Below are 14,459 nucleotides of genomic sequence, written 5' to 3' on the forward strand. Positions count from 1 at the left end.
GATCTACCAAACTTGATGTCATAGTGCAAAAAATGTAAATGTGCCTTTTCAGTTTTTTCTATTTAAAGTTTTATCTGACTAAAATTAGGATGAAAACTCTGGAACTTAAAAATCATACAAAAAAGTGTGAATCTTCCACGATTATGTTTGTATTTAATGTGTCTGGGTAACTTCATCTTAGTAATCTTAATTGTTAAAATTAACAGGGGTGCACAAGCGAAGTCATCATCAAGGCCCTGATGATATTTACTTGGATGACCTAAAGGCATTGGAACCTGAAGTTGCAGCACTCTACTTTCCCAAAAGGTAATTTTGAAGTAAAATGCTGTAAATCTGGGTAATTCTGCAGTTACATGACCTGAGTCATTACATGTATTATTTATGTGCCATTCTGATAAAAAGAATTGGACTTCAGGTTTTTAGGCTTTTGTGAAGTATTCAGTACTTATCTTATTGTGAAAATTCTAATTTGACAAGAAACACATTGAAAGATAACATGGAAAGTGGCTACTGACAACTTTCCTCTTTGTGGAACTTGTATGTTCTGCAGACATAGAGGGGAGTACATTTAAACTGCTTTTGTACCAGTACTCTTCTTTGGCCATATTGTAAAATTTTCAGTGGATCAAACTAGTGACTCCAGCCTTAAATGACAAGGTGATTTAAATGATGTTTAAATGATGTTTTTTAAATGTAATCTATTGTACATTCTGCAACAGACAGTGTTGTAAAAACACAAAAAGCAGTGCCCTTTTTCCCTTCTTACTTTATAACTTTCTGGTAAAGATTGAGGAGTACAGTATTATTCTGCAGAAGTAGAATGTAGAGGATGTTTTCTTCATTTAAATGCAATTATTGCTGAATTGAGGGGGATGTTAGGAGAACTGGAAACAGTCGGCCAATATTATGTGGGTGTGTGTGACTGGGTTTTTTGTTAGGTTGGTTTTAAATTAATATTGTGAAATGATGTAAAAATTCAAAAGCAAGATTTTTTTGGGTGGGAGTAATCATATAGTGTGTTCTGTAACCTAAGATGTGTACATTTTTTGTAAGTAAAATACCTTTTGCTTTCCTTTAGTGATTCTGATCCTGGCTTCAGGCAGTGGACAGAGTCAGATACCCTTTCTGGTTCCCAGTCACCCCAGTCAGTGGGAAGTGCTGCTGCTGATAGTGGTACGGAGTGCATGTCTGATTCTGCTATGGACTTGCCTGATGTTACACTTTCACTTTGTGGAGGTCTCAATGAAAATGGAGAGATTTCTAAAGGTATGTGAAAGACTAAAACATAAAGAGGAATAGAGCTCAGGCAGCTAAACAAATGAAGTGGCTTGAATGCTCTGATTTCCTCCTTAACAAACTTTGACTTAGGCTCACATTTAGAAAAGAGGATAGAAAGTCTTTCATTTTTCTAAAATTCTCAAGCATTTGTCAAGCAGAGCTAGCAGAATTGAACCTCATATTAATCAAGGACACTTGATGTCTTGAGAAGCTTTCTGTCCCATTTTTTGTACTCTTTATCTGACCAACTACATTGATTTCTGGTTGCCAGTCCTTGCTTAGCCCTATGTAAATCTTAACAATTCATCTTCTTTCTAATTGCCTGACAACTTTTCTTTTTTTTTTCTTTTTTTTTGAAGTGATAAAAAAACCCCTTTGTGTTGGACTGTGTTTTCCGCTCTCCTTCTGTCCTAAATGATTGTTAACTTCTAGATTTTTATGAGCTGATTTTTCTCTCTTAATGCTTTAGTCAGTTTACTATGGAAGTTGTATGTATTTCTGAGGGAGCTCTTAAGAGCATAAAATCTTCATGGACATATCCTGCAGTGTTTTAACATTACTTTTTTAAATGGTCATCCAGTCTCTAATACATTAAATGACATTTAGGTGCTTATTAATAAAGACTCAGGACTGTTCTTGTGGTAACATGGTAGTAATACTGGATTTGATTGGAAAAAAAGGATGTCTTGATTGCAGGGATCTTACACTGAATCATGCATTTCTGCAAACATATATAGAAACTAGTTGTGAAAATGCTAGTTAGTGATAATAGTAGTTTTTCAAACCTGAAAAGCTGGCATCACCTTCCCCCTCTTCTTCTAGTGTCGTATGTAGACCCCTTTCCTGCCATCATATTTTTGAAGAAAATTTGCCTAGACAAGCATGACTTTCTTTTTCTAGCTTTTGAACTGAATTAGTTCCTCCTTATCCTTCCCCTTTTGATTTCTTAATGCCCTTTTAATGTGACTGTTAAACTGGTCCAAAGCTTTTTCTGTAGGGAGGAGGCAACACAGTTGCAACAGTCAAGTGAGGACCCAACACAGGTAGGCCTCAGTTAGCACATCTTTAGTGATGCTGCAAGAGACTCCGAAATGACAGAAAGGGTTTTCCTAGATGTAAACCAATCAGACATCTTGGGATTTTATGTTATTACTTTCTAATTAAAGTCTCATTCTATTGCAGAAAAATTCATGGAACATATTATTACTTATCATGAATTTGCTGAAAACCCTGGACTCATAGACAATCCTAATTTGGTAATACGGATTTATAACAGGTAAATTCTCTGTGTCTTGTAATTAGGTCACAGAAAATCCCATTTCAGATCTAGTCTCTGAAATAAGCCTGTTTCTCAGCTTCCATTGCAGTTTGTGTGTGAATCTGTTTGAACCAAAGATTTGCATTAAATTTAGCTTTAGCTTAAGAGATTTTTTTTTCTCTAATTGCCACTGATGTTGAATTGCATATATTAAAATGACTCTGCTTGCAGAAAATGTTAGTGTTAGTGGTTGGCAGCAAATATGTTTTCATCAACACAAGGGCATCCTGCTAAATATCATGCTGATCAAATAAATATCATGGTGATATTTATTGATCTGTAGATTTTGTAATATCTTACCAATAAAATGTTTTAAAACAGGTATTATAACTGGGCGTTGGCTGCTCCGATGATTCTGAGTTTGCAGGTGTTTCAGAAGAGTTTGCCTAAGGTAAACGGATACATGCATACTTTCTTTGAAAATTTTGTATGTAGTAACACCTGATTATCTCTGTTTATCTATACTAATTAAAAACATGTCTAATTTTTCAGGCTACTGTTGAGTCTTGGGTCAAAGAAAAGATGCCAAAGAAGTCTGGAAGGTGGTGGTTCTGGCGCAAGAAAGAAGGCATGACTAAGCAGGTGGCTTAGACCTATTGTGATTTTTTTTTTTTTCCTGTTAGGTGTTAAAAGATAAAAAAAGCCCTTTCCAAACCTTGAATATGAGCCCTAAACTTACTTCCCTACAAAAAAGTTATTTATAAGCTCAAAGGATGACAGCTCCTTTTAATGCTAAAGTCATCATGTTAAACTAGCAGTTCCCAATTTCTGGCGCACAGAGTTTTGTTTCCTGAAATAAGAAAAAGCTTTAATTGATAATTTCTTCATCAGAATCCTTTTTTAAAATAAATTTTAGAAATTATTATGTAGAATAGTGATTCTGAGACTTAATGTAGTTTATGTACTATTTTGGTAGCTGTTTTTAACTTGGATTTGTTTAAAATGCTTAAAATGTCAATATGTTCTTTATTATCATGTTGCTTCAGATACCAGAGGCAAAAGAGGGGAAAACTGAGACGCAAAGAGCAAATGAACTGCCAGCAACTATAAAAGAGCAAGTTAATAGTAGGTGTGTTCCTGTCTGAAGACTTACCTGTGGACTGAATAGTGCCTTTTTTTCCCTTTTTTTTTTCTTTTTTTGAATGAAGAATTCAGTAGTAATGTACTGTGGGGAGAAACATTTTCCTGTAAGCTACTGAAGAGGAACCAGATGTGTATAGCAAACAATTCAGCAAAATAATGTGGCAGCAAACACTGTAGGAACTACAGATAGACTACAGTTATTTCCTAAATGCTGTTGTGTTTATTTTTTATAACAGAACTGACAGAACAAATACATACATGGTAACCTTTATCAATAGGCCACTGCTCTGTAAATACAGTGATATTGTTTCTGATACACTTTGTAATACACTTTTTTCTTTTGTGAAGGCCTAATATTGTATTAATAATTTAAATCATGTGGATTTTTTTGTAACATTAAATAATTGAAACAATAAAATAGTATTAATCACAGTGCACATGTTGCCCAGGTTGTGGAAGACAGCTATCAGTGCTTAGCACAAAACTCTCCCATTCTAGGGTATTTATTATGTATATGCATATTCTTGCATGATTTTGCTAAGGTACTTGTAAATGCTGATGTCTTAAAGATTTAAAGAACTAAATATATTGTGATTTAATACTTCAGAGAAACTAAATGCTGCTTTTAATCTTGAAATCTCTAATGAGCAGGAAAATAAGTCTGTGAATAACCTTAAAAGGTGAGCTCCTTCACTAACACCCACAGTTTAAATGCCATAGTAACTGAGGCAGCTTTTTTAAAAAAAACAAAGCACTGCTACCCATTCAGTGTCCCTTTTCATCTGCAGTTTACCTAGTTCATCAACACAGTATTAGTGACCACCTAACACCGTGTCTTTACTAAACCCATTGTGTGTGGAGCCAGCTGGGACCAGTCATGTTTAGAGCTCTACCAGTACTGGCATTCCAAGTCTTACTTGCTTACTGGCATGTACTGGATTTATCTGGGCATTCACTAGACCATGGACTTCCTTAATTTGTGTTATTGGGTAGCAGCAAATCCTCAGCCTAAGCAGAAATTACTCTGGCATAAGCATCTTACTCTGTTAAAGGAGAATTTTATGTAGCTTACATTTATTCTGGTTGATGTCACGTTAGGCCTCCAGAGGATGATTCTTCTAGTGATGAAGCATCCCAGGAGTTGAAGGAATCCCTGAAAATGGATTCTGCCCCAGCAGAGCATCCACCCCATGGGAACGTTACATCTTATAAGAAGTCACTTAGACTGTCTTCAGACCAGATAGTAAGTGACATGCCTGTCTTCTGCATAGGATGAGATAATCCTTAAACATTTTTTCTTTAAAAAGAAATTTAACATGTATTCCTGTGTGAAGGTAGGCAGCTGCAGGGAATTTCTGATAATTTTTTTCTGTTGTGTTTTTTTAAGAATCTGTTTGGATCAAAAAATAGTAATTTCTTACAAAGTTCTACAATCAAACTTTATATTAAGATGTTGCCAGAAAAGTGGCATTGCTTGCCTCTGCAGTTTGGATATCCTGGGATCTGCACATATGTGTAATACCATACATTTAAATTGGTGTTTATTCACCGTGGTCTAACTGAACTTAAAAGTTAGTTCTGCTAGTGTCTAAGTGTATGATTTTCATCAGAGAGAATTTTGAGGAAAGCATCCACTAAGTAGATACTGTTTGTATCCTATGGCAAACTGGGAGTTCAGTTTGATAGTGCTGCAAGTCTGCTGTAGTAGCAAGAATTAAAGTGGCAGAGGGTGAAATACCTGCTGCTGTATGCAGTACAAGAATTGTGGACATACACGTGTACCCAGGCTGCAACAGACTTGGACAGCAAAACTGCTTGTCTTAAACCATGGTCTGCTTTTTGATGAGTTAATCAAAATAGACAAGGAAGAATATATGAGCCATTTTGTGCAACTCATTTATGATTCTAAAATCATAAAAATTTTAGAGGGAGGGCAGCTTACATTTTCATATTTTTACTCTATAGGCAAAGTTGAAGCTCAGAGATGGCCCTAACGATGTTGTATTTAGCATTACAACACAGTATCAAGGGACTTGCCGTTGTGCAGGAACAATATACCTCTGGAACTGGAATGATAAAATCATAATATCAGACATTGATGGAACAATAACCAAGTAAGTATCTTACAAGGTTTTCTTTCTTTGTTTTTTTTTTTTTTAATCTTGCCCTATTGATCCTATCCTGCTTTTCAAAACAAGGTAAAGAAACTTTATTTAAGACAACTATTAAAGGATGTTAATTTATAATGTTGCTTTGGTTTTAATTTGTACTTGCCTTTAAAGAAAACTAGAAAATGTATTTTAAAAGAATAATGCCAAGATGATCACATTTACCATGTGATTGTTCCCTCTATTAGACTTCTCCAGGTTTAGCAGCCACAGGTTAACTTGGAAATTGACTTGTATTATATGACCCCACTAATTGCTCTGTCTGGACTATTTATTCATTCTTTTCTTAAATAGTAGGACCTTCTGCAGAAATATTTCTGTAAATATTCTTTCTAAATTGTATGTTCATTAGTGGTTGTCTTTAACAAAACTTATGCCATGTGTCAGGTACCTTTGATTCTCCTTTCAGGTCTGATGCTTTGGGACATATCCTCCCTCAGTTTGGCAAGGACTGGACTCATCAGGGCATTGCAAAACTCTATCATTCCATAAATGAGTGAGTATACAATCTATGAAACAATTTGGATTTTCTGGACTATGGGAATTAATGTATAGGTAATTGGATAGTTGTTAAAAATTACTCCGTTTATTAAAATGTACTGGTCGAAATGCTGGGAAGTGAGCAACTTGTCTCATACACAAATGAGACTAAGTTCTTTCCACAGATGTATACTTTTACAGGAATGCAAGCCACCACTTTTACTAGCTCCCTTCTCAGGAGGGATTCTGCATTTTAGCTTTTAAAAACGCTGTGTAATATTTTCATGAATACAAAAGAGAATTATAATAGAAACAATTTCTGAAACACGCATTTCTGTTTTCCACCAACTCAGGTTGGTCACTAAACCTATCAGAAATATCATATGGCATAAATTTAAAACTAGATAGTGTCCTTCCAATGCATTAGTGTTTTCTGGTTTAATGGGTTTGCTTCCAAAGCCAAGTGAATTCTCCGCAGCTTAAATTTTATGTTGTGGAACAACTTTTTTCAGAAATACGGTGATGCCAGAAATAATACTTGCTAACTGAGGACCATCAATTGTTAGAAACTTGAGAATTAAATTAAAATAATCAACTTTCTGTCTTTGTTTTTTAGTAGTCTTCCTTTCCACAAAAATATCTGGGGTCTTAGAATCTATTGTTGGCCTCTTGTGCTTCATGGGAGATAACATGTGTTACTGTTTTGTTGGGTTTTGTTTGGGTGGCTTGGGGTGGGTTTTTTTTGTTTATTCAGTGCATAACAGAAGAGCAGTTTTGGAATTATTTGCCAAATTGAATCAAGTCTTTGAAAATGCACATAAACACTCAAGCCTTTTGTGCATGCAGTAACTGTATACAAATCTGTGTAACAGATGAATATACAAAGTCTGCAGGAAGAATTTAGGGATTTAATGAATGCTTGTTGTTATCCGTTGTTCATTCTGCACTGCAAAATCTGCCAACAACCTGAAAAAGACAGGAGATCTGGCACCCAGTATTTTGTGATGCAGATAATTTAAATAATTGCTGTCATCCTACAGCTGGGCTGAAAGAAGCTGAATAAAACCAATGTGGCACTTACTTAAACACTGTCTAGTCCATCTAATTGTGTCCTCTGAGTTACACCATCCCTATTCTGTTTGCACTTCCTGTTTCTCAGTTTTGATTAAGTCATGTATTAGACTACTACATGCCTTGTAGATTCTTTTAACAATAGAAAAGTCTTTTCCTTGTGTGTGTGCAGAGCTGTGCAGCAATTCAGTACCTAAACTGGTACTTCTGGACATTGCTATAATTTTGTACTAACCTTTGCAAAGAAACTTCAGCAGAAATATTAACTAAGTTGGTAATTTATTTTCTAGAAATGGCTACAAGTTCCTGTACTGTTCTGCCCGTGCCATTGGGATGGCAGATATCACCAGAGGATACCTGCATTGGGTGAATGACAAAGGAACAATTCTCCCCAGGGGCCCTCTCATGTTGTCCCCCAGCAGTTTGTTTTCTGCCTTTCATAGGTAGGCATGTGGGATTTTTTGTATCAGTTCCCTCCCCATTTCAGAGAAAGAGAAGATTAAAAGTATTTGGTATTGCAGCTGTAACAAAACGTTCCACTCTGGACTGTATTTGCTACTGAGACTTGATGTCCCTCTAGTGGTCATTTAAAAACTTTGTTTTGTCTTAATTTCACTTGTATACTTCTGTTCCTGTGGGCATGTTAGAAGTGGCTACAAAACACAACATATCAGTCCAAGAGGAACTCGTATTCCCTTCTCTTTATTCATCTAGTCCATGACTGATGATTCTTAGATTCTGTTTATATAGTACATTTTTGTCTTTTTTAAGCATATCTTCAAGGTTTGCAGTGCACTGCTACTACAGAAGGTAGAGAGAAAAGAAAAAAAATCTGGGGAATATAGACTGTCATGTGAAATGTTCTTGTGGTGTTGGGATTGTTCCATATACAGCTGCTTAAAAAATGTATGGAGTTTAGGTATGGTTCAGCTCAGTTATCTTTTGGACCAGCCATAGTCTACCTGTTCTTGATGGGAGGAGCTAATAATGGACAGGTGTTTGGGGTTGGTTGTTTGTGGAGGGGATTTTGTTTGTTTACACATTGTTGGGCTTTTTGTTTATTTTTTTTATTTTGTCATGGATAGCAATGACAGCAAGTTATGTCATGGGCTTTACACACTTTGTCAGAGACAGGAATTGTAACAAGTACACTTAAGTGTACTTGATTAGATCTTCTGATTCAGATAGTCAGCTACAAAAAAGCAGCTCACAGCTGCATTCACAGCTGGGAGTTCCATTTCTGTTTATACTTAGCCTATGCATAGTATTCATCTGTTTTTTTTTACTGTAGGTGTTGGAAAAGAGGGAATGTTTGATTGTTTCTTGTATTGTTCTTGGACAACTACTTAGCACTGTCTATATAATTACCAGTGCTAGCAACAGGAAGCAATGAGACTATAAATACCAGATAAATGGAGAACAGAGGATACCTTCTATCAAATCATGATTTAGAATTTGACTGTTGAAATTTCATTTTAGGGAAGTCATAGAAAAGAAGCCTGAAAAGTTCAAAATCGAGTGTTTGAATGATATCAAGAATTTATTTGCTCCCAGTAAACAGCCTTTCTATGCTGCTTTTGGAAACAGGCCAAATGTAAGTGCCTCTTTCTAACTGAATGGTTAAAATGCATGTACTTGAGAAGCAAAATAAACAGGCTTTTCTTTTTGTGTTTATGAAAATTTGAATATGGAAATGGGACACTGCTGCTTTTTTGGGTTTGATTGGGAAAAGCCACATGCAGATACCTTAAATAAAAGTTGCTACAACTGCTTATATGAGAAAGGTTGCAAAGATGCATTAGTATTCTCAGTTTATTGAATATGTGCCACCTCTCTGAATTCTTTTAAAGTATTTTTGACTGCTTTGTGACCTAAGGGCATTAATTCAGTGCTTTACAGTCTTGAATTCCTTTTCCGGTTGTATGGTTCCTGTATTTTCTCTGCAGCTCAGTGTTTCTGTAATTAAGTGAGAGAAAGAGGGTTATTGTAAGAAGAGTATTGTCACAGGGAGTGGTGTTGTGTGGTCTAGACTTTGTGTATGTTTGTGGTCCTAGGCTTGGGCACAGGAATTAAGTGTTTGGGGCAGGGGGAATGTTTTTTATAGTGTGTGTGTGTGTGTATGTTTTGGGGGTGGAGTTTTTTCACTGTTGTTCGGGGACTTTTTTTTAAGGGGCAGTTTCACTGTAGCCTTTTTGGATCAGCTTTTCTCATTCCTTTAATAAATTGCTTGTTATCACATTCAATAAGGAAATGTTGAAGCATGTACTTGTATTGGTGCTTTTGCAGGATGTATATGCCTACATGCAAGTGGGAGTTCCAGACTGCAGAATATTTACTGTGAATCCAAAGGGTGAACTGATCCAAGAACAGACTAAGGGAAACAAATCTTCGTAAGACCATTTTTGTTATTTCAGCTAAAGAAAGTGTTTAGAAATGGGATTATAAAATAATTGCATTTATGACTGTGATTTCCTTTTACCTGTGACATGTGCAGGACCTTATTTGCCGAGGACTTACAGCTTTCGATACTTGAATGAAACTTTTCAAAATAAAAATTGGAAAAATAGAGTTGACAATCGTTTTTGTGGTAGTAGGGCCTTAATTGACTAGAACTTTCTGGTCTGGACTTCTAAAGCTGCTTTTGGCTACAGCTGAACAGTAACTAGACTATTAAATAATGGTCTTTCTTCTCCTTTAATACAGGTATTACAGACTAAGTGAGCTTGTGGAATACGTGTTCCCATTGATTAATAAAGAACAGAGTTCTGCATTTCCGTGCCCAGAATTCAGCTCTTTTTGCTACTGGAGAGAGCCTCTCCCTGACCTTAATATGGATGACCTGGCCTGAAGAGTACTTCTCACCAGAGGTGGAGTTTCATATTGAGCTACTCAACTTCAGTTTAAATGTGAAAGACTTTCTTAATGAGGATGCTAATTTATATATTGGTACCGTAAGTCTTACTAAAGAAATCACTTTAATTTCATTGGTTTAAAACAAAGAAAATGCAAAGCTACTGTCTATTTTTTGTGGGAGGGTGTGTAGATTTTTGTGTTTGTTTGTTTATTGCTTGTTATTATATACCTGTTCTAAGGCACTTGAGATTGGCCTGTCATTGATGGTCATGGTACCCAAGTGCTTCAGGGCAGCCAAATGCTGAGGTAAAATACAACTTGGCATTTTCATTAATACAGACCTTATTGTAAACATAGATTATCCTTTTAAAGTTGTCTTAAGTATATTTTCTAAAATGAAGCCAAAAAGCATATGGAAACTGCCAAATGGAATGTCAGACCTATTAATGAAAAATGTGGTTTAATGTTCAGATGGGCATTTAGGCCATTTTTGAAAGGAGACAGAGCCTAAGACCACTGTGTTCTTCCTCAGCTAGAATACAGAAAATGTACAGACCTTACTAGCCTGGCAGATTCTGAAGACATAAAATTCCTCTTTAAATGTAAATATGCCTTTTGTTACATGTACAAGACTGGGCTTGTACAAATCACGCTCAAGCTAACTCTGCTTAATACTTTTTTTTTTACACACAATGTTTAAACTATATCGTGAGCTTGTTAAAATGAAAGTTGTCTTCAGACACTTGTATGGCTTTTGTTGTTTTCAGGCTATGCTGTGTCATGTTAAATTTTCATCAAGAAAAATCTTGGAACATTTCTGTAAGAGTTGGGGAACTGGCATTTTTATTTCCTTTTTCAGCAAAGAGATAATGCATATGTGTGTGTATGCTGTGTAGGCCAGTAAAATGTATGTATAGATTATATTCAGGGAATTGCAATACTAAAAAAAAATTATGTATTTAATTTTTTAATTGTCTACTGCAGGTCTTTTTCCAGAGTTCTGTATTGCAGGTTTTCAGTAGCTGGAAGAAAATGCAACTCAGTAGTGAGGTTCCAGCTGTGAGAATGGTTAAATGCTGCAGCGTAGAAACATCATGCTGGTCATTCCTCAGGTTCCAGTCAGAGCCTATGAACAAATTACATTCCACTTCTGGTGTTTATCAGCTATAAAAGCAGCTAATTGTTCTTTCTCCAAAAGTACTTGAAGGCAAAAGTGGCTGCTTTTTAAGTTGAATTAGTGCATTTCTTTTGGACAAAACTATGGTGAGAATATATCATTCCACCAGCCCAAAGGGCTTAAGGACTACAGTAATTTAAACATCATTTAAACACCAGATCACTCGGTTTTACTACCTGCAAAAGCATACATTTAGAGAATTTTACACCCCTCCAGGAGTATTTTTTCTCCATTGTCAGGCTGTCTTAACCCTCAGTTCTGATGTAACATCAGCTAACTCTGGACAATTGGTGAGCTGCTTGGGGGGAAGCATTTTTAAATCACTGTATATTTCCCCCCCATTATAAAATTCTAGTGTATTCCTATATTTATAAAACACTGGATAAAGAGTGGAGGCAAGCAAAATCAACCTGGAATCTCTTTCAGAGCAGGAGAAAGAGAGTGGGATAAAAAAAACTTACCTGTCACGATGTGTCGTGCATGTCAGTAAATTGAAAGCCATCCTCATTTTTGTACTGTGAGCACAATAACTTCTGTGGTTCTTGGTCACCAATCTACTCAGTCTTTAAGTAAAGAGTTGAATTCTTTCACAGGGTTCAACTCAAAGGATATTTTACTGGTTTTTTTCTTGTATTTTTTTCAATGTCAGAAGCTTGCAAACATCATTCCATGTATGTTTTCCCCTTTTTTTTACCTTTTATCGCATAGATCTCATTAGAAACTAAAATTTTCATGATCACCAAGTGCTTTGAATATCAATGTGATTTGAGCTTTTAAGTCACTTAAATACTTTAAAATGAATAAGTAAGAATCCAACATAATAAAATATTTTAATTACAAGATTAAATATTCTATCTAAAGATTCTATTTTGCATAAGGGGAGTGAAGCAGCCTTTCCTAAAACAGTCTTTTTGTGGATGTCAGAATTTCCTTTGCCATGCTTAAGGTTACTCTTGGTAGCCCTGGTATTACACAGCTTTTCTAAAAATAAAAGCACTTCATGAAACCATGATGAGTTCCCAAATGGGACACATTGTTACCATGGTTTGGCTGTGTCTTTTTTGGTTAATATTATTTTTTCACTTTTTTTTTTTTCTTCAATTCCCTTCAACTTTTCAGACTGTCATAAATATAAGCTGTGGATTTCAAGGGGGGGGGGGACTTGAGTAAATGAGAAGTGTGGAAAAATAGTATCAGGTGTATCTCCAAATACATATACTTTCAGCTGGTATGAAAATGGGGGTTGTGTGAGTTTTGTTGAGAGCTTCTCATTCTGCTAGCTTGTCACTTTGCATTGTAGGAGTGTCCAAAAGGTTGCTTAATTAAAAAAACAGATTTGTTTTTCTCTGTAACAGCTACAGTTTGATATTTGTTTTTTGATAAAATGTAAATGTTGTTGAGTCTTTCTGATACGAGTAGGGCAGGGGGTTTGGTTTTTCTAACTCCGGCTTGTGTTTGAAGCTTTTCAGATTGTTTGTTAACCCCATTTAGGGACAGAATATGGGGCCTGTCGTTGTGTACCTGTGTTCTTGGGGCTGCTGGGCACTTTACTGCCTCTAGAGCAGACATCTCGTTGCTATCAAGCTGTGGGCTTGTGCCGCAATATTAATGTGGAGGGGGGTAAATAAGAATTATGCATTAGCCTGTCCTTAGTGGAGAGAAGTGGCCTGGAACTAATGTTTGAGAACAAGTTGTGCTATGCTGATGTAAAATTAGCGCAAGCTACATCATTCTTTCTGTGAAAGAGGAACTTCTAAGTGTGCCTGGCTGTGGGCACACGCACACCCCTGTTAAGACTGTGTTGTTGAAGATGCAGATCCTCTTAGCGTTGGAACCCCTCAAAGGCTGAGTCAATGACACCTGTCTGGGAGTAAATAAGGAACATTGCAATTCAAAACTTGTTAGTGACTTGGACATTACCTGTTTCTATAATGATTTAAAGATCAGCAGTTTAAAGGGTATGTGTTTCTGGATTTAATTGGTTTTTATTTATTTACTGTACCGAGCATGTTTGTACAAAAGATTGGGCTTTCATTCCCAACAGTATACAAGTGCATGTGCAATCCTGGCTCATGTCTTCTTAACTTTCTGTCATCAGTATATGCCTTCCAAAATCCTTTCTTTTCTTTTCAACTGGAAAAGTTTTAACACTTTTGTCAACTCCATTATGGGACTTCTGAAGCAAATTCTGAATCCGTTTATGGTAAACGCGAAAGAGATGAGATTTCTTGTTAATATTTCATGCAAGTCTTTTAGGAAAAGCTGTCATATGAATGAGTTGTTTAAATGACTGTAATGCAAATTCCTTGTGAAACATCACAGATAAGATGGAGAATTTGAGATGCCTTTAAAGTGTCACTTTTGCCTGAAGAAATTTTAATTTCCAGAGTTAAAATCTGCTAAATAGAAAGGAATTGTTTGGGACTTTTTTACGGTGTTAATTACTTCCAGATGAAAGTTAAAATGTTGGTTTATTTTGAGGGTGGGAAAACTCTCTTCAGTCATTTGTTTCATTTTTATCTTGAAGATGTGGAATACTTGATTGTTAAGCAACCCAATCACTAATAAGATAGTGTGTTTAAAATGTCAAATCTGTGATCATACCAATACAGTGGTTTTTGTTAAGACTGGACTGTCTTGGGTACAACAACCCACACTTCAGTGCAATGTTTATTGGTGTTTGGAACAATGTTATCACAATAAAAACAGACTTAAAATGAAATTTTCTTTACTTTGTATTTGGTAATTCTTTATTGTACTGCTGAATAACTAAACACGGGGCTTTTAAAATTGTATTTACGTTTAACAAAGAATTCAAGTTGGTCTTTTCAGGATACAGTACATTTGCTTTTTTTTCAGGCTTGATTTACTTTTTTTCAGAGTATTTATACAGCTGATACAAAATTGCTGTCATCAAGCTTAACTTCTGTGCTACTAGTACTAATACTGGGTTACAACTATAATGAAAAGCAAACATGTACTTGGTAACATAAAATATCAGGTAACAGAGGCATGACTTGGGAATGTACAA

The 14,459-nt window shown here is 35.8% G+C and overlaps 1 protein-coding gene across 4 annotated transcripts in view; it reads left to right on the plus strand.

Annotated features, from left to right (window-relative positions):
• LPIN2 (lipin 2) overlaps positions 1-14,150 on the plus strand; it is a 43,488-nt gene extending 29,338 nt beyond the window's left edge. For 3 of the 4 annotated variants that reach the window (XM_053966632.1, XM_053966479.1, XM_053966553.1), the window contains exons 8-20: positions 207-306; positions 1,079-1,266; positions 2,461-2,554; positions 2,918-2,987; positions 3,089-3,178; positions 3,583-3,665; positions 4,778-4,922; positions 5,645-5,793; positions 6,257-6,343; positions 7,689-7,841; positions 8,878-8,992; positions 9,685-9,788; positions 10,102-14,150. In XM_053966632.1, coding sequence (XP_053822607.1) covers positions 207-306; positions 1,079-1,266; positions 2,461-2,554; positions 2,918-2,987; positions 3,089-3,178; positions 3,583-3,665; positions 4,778-4,922; positions 5,645-5,793; positions 6,257-6,343; positions 7,689-7,841; positions 8,878-8,992; positions 9,685-9,788; positions 10,102-10,246 — 1,523 coding nt within the window. In that variant the 3' untranslated portion in view covers positions 10,247-14,150. Of the gene's footprint in view, positions 1-206; positions 307-1,078; positions 1,267-2,460; positions 2,555-2,917; positions 2,988-3,088; positions 3,179-3,582; positions 3,666-4,777; positions 4,923-5,644; positions 5,794-6,234; positions 6,344-7,688; positions 7,842-8,877; positions 8,993-9,684; positions 9,789-10,101 lie in introns of those variants that run through there. The other variant, XM_053966710.1, reaches the window with a different exon arrangement.
• The last annotated feature ends 309 nt before the right edge of the window (positions 14,151-14,459 follow it).

The sequence above is a fragment of the Vidua chalybeata genome, chromosome 1, assembly GCF_026979565.1.
Source record: "Vidua chalybeata isolate OUT-0048 chromosome 1, bVidCha1 merged haplotype, whole genome shotgun sequence".
Classification (NCBI taxonomy): domain Eukaryota; kingdom Metazoa; phylum Chordata; class Aves; order Passeriformes; family Viduidae; genus Vidua; species Vidua chalybeata.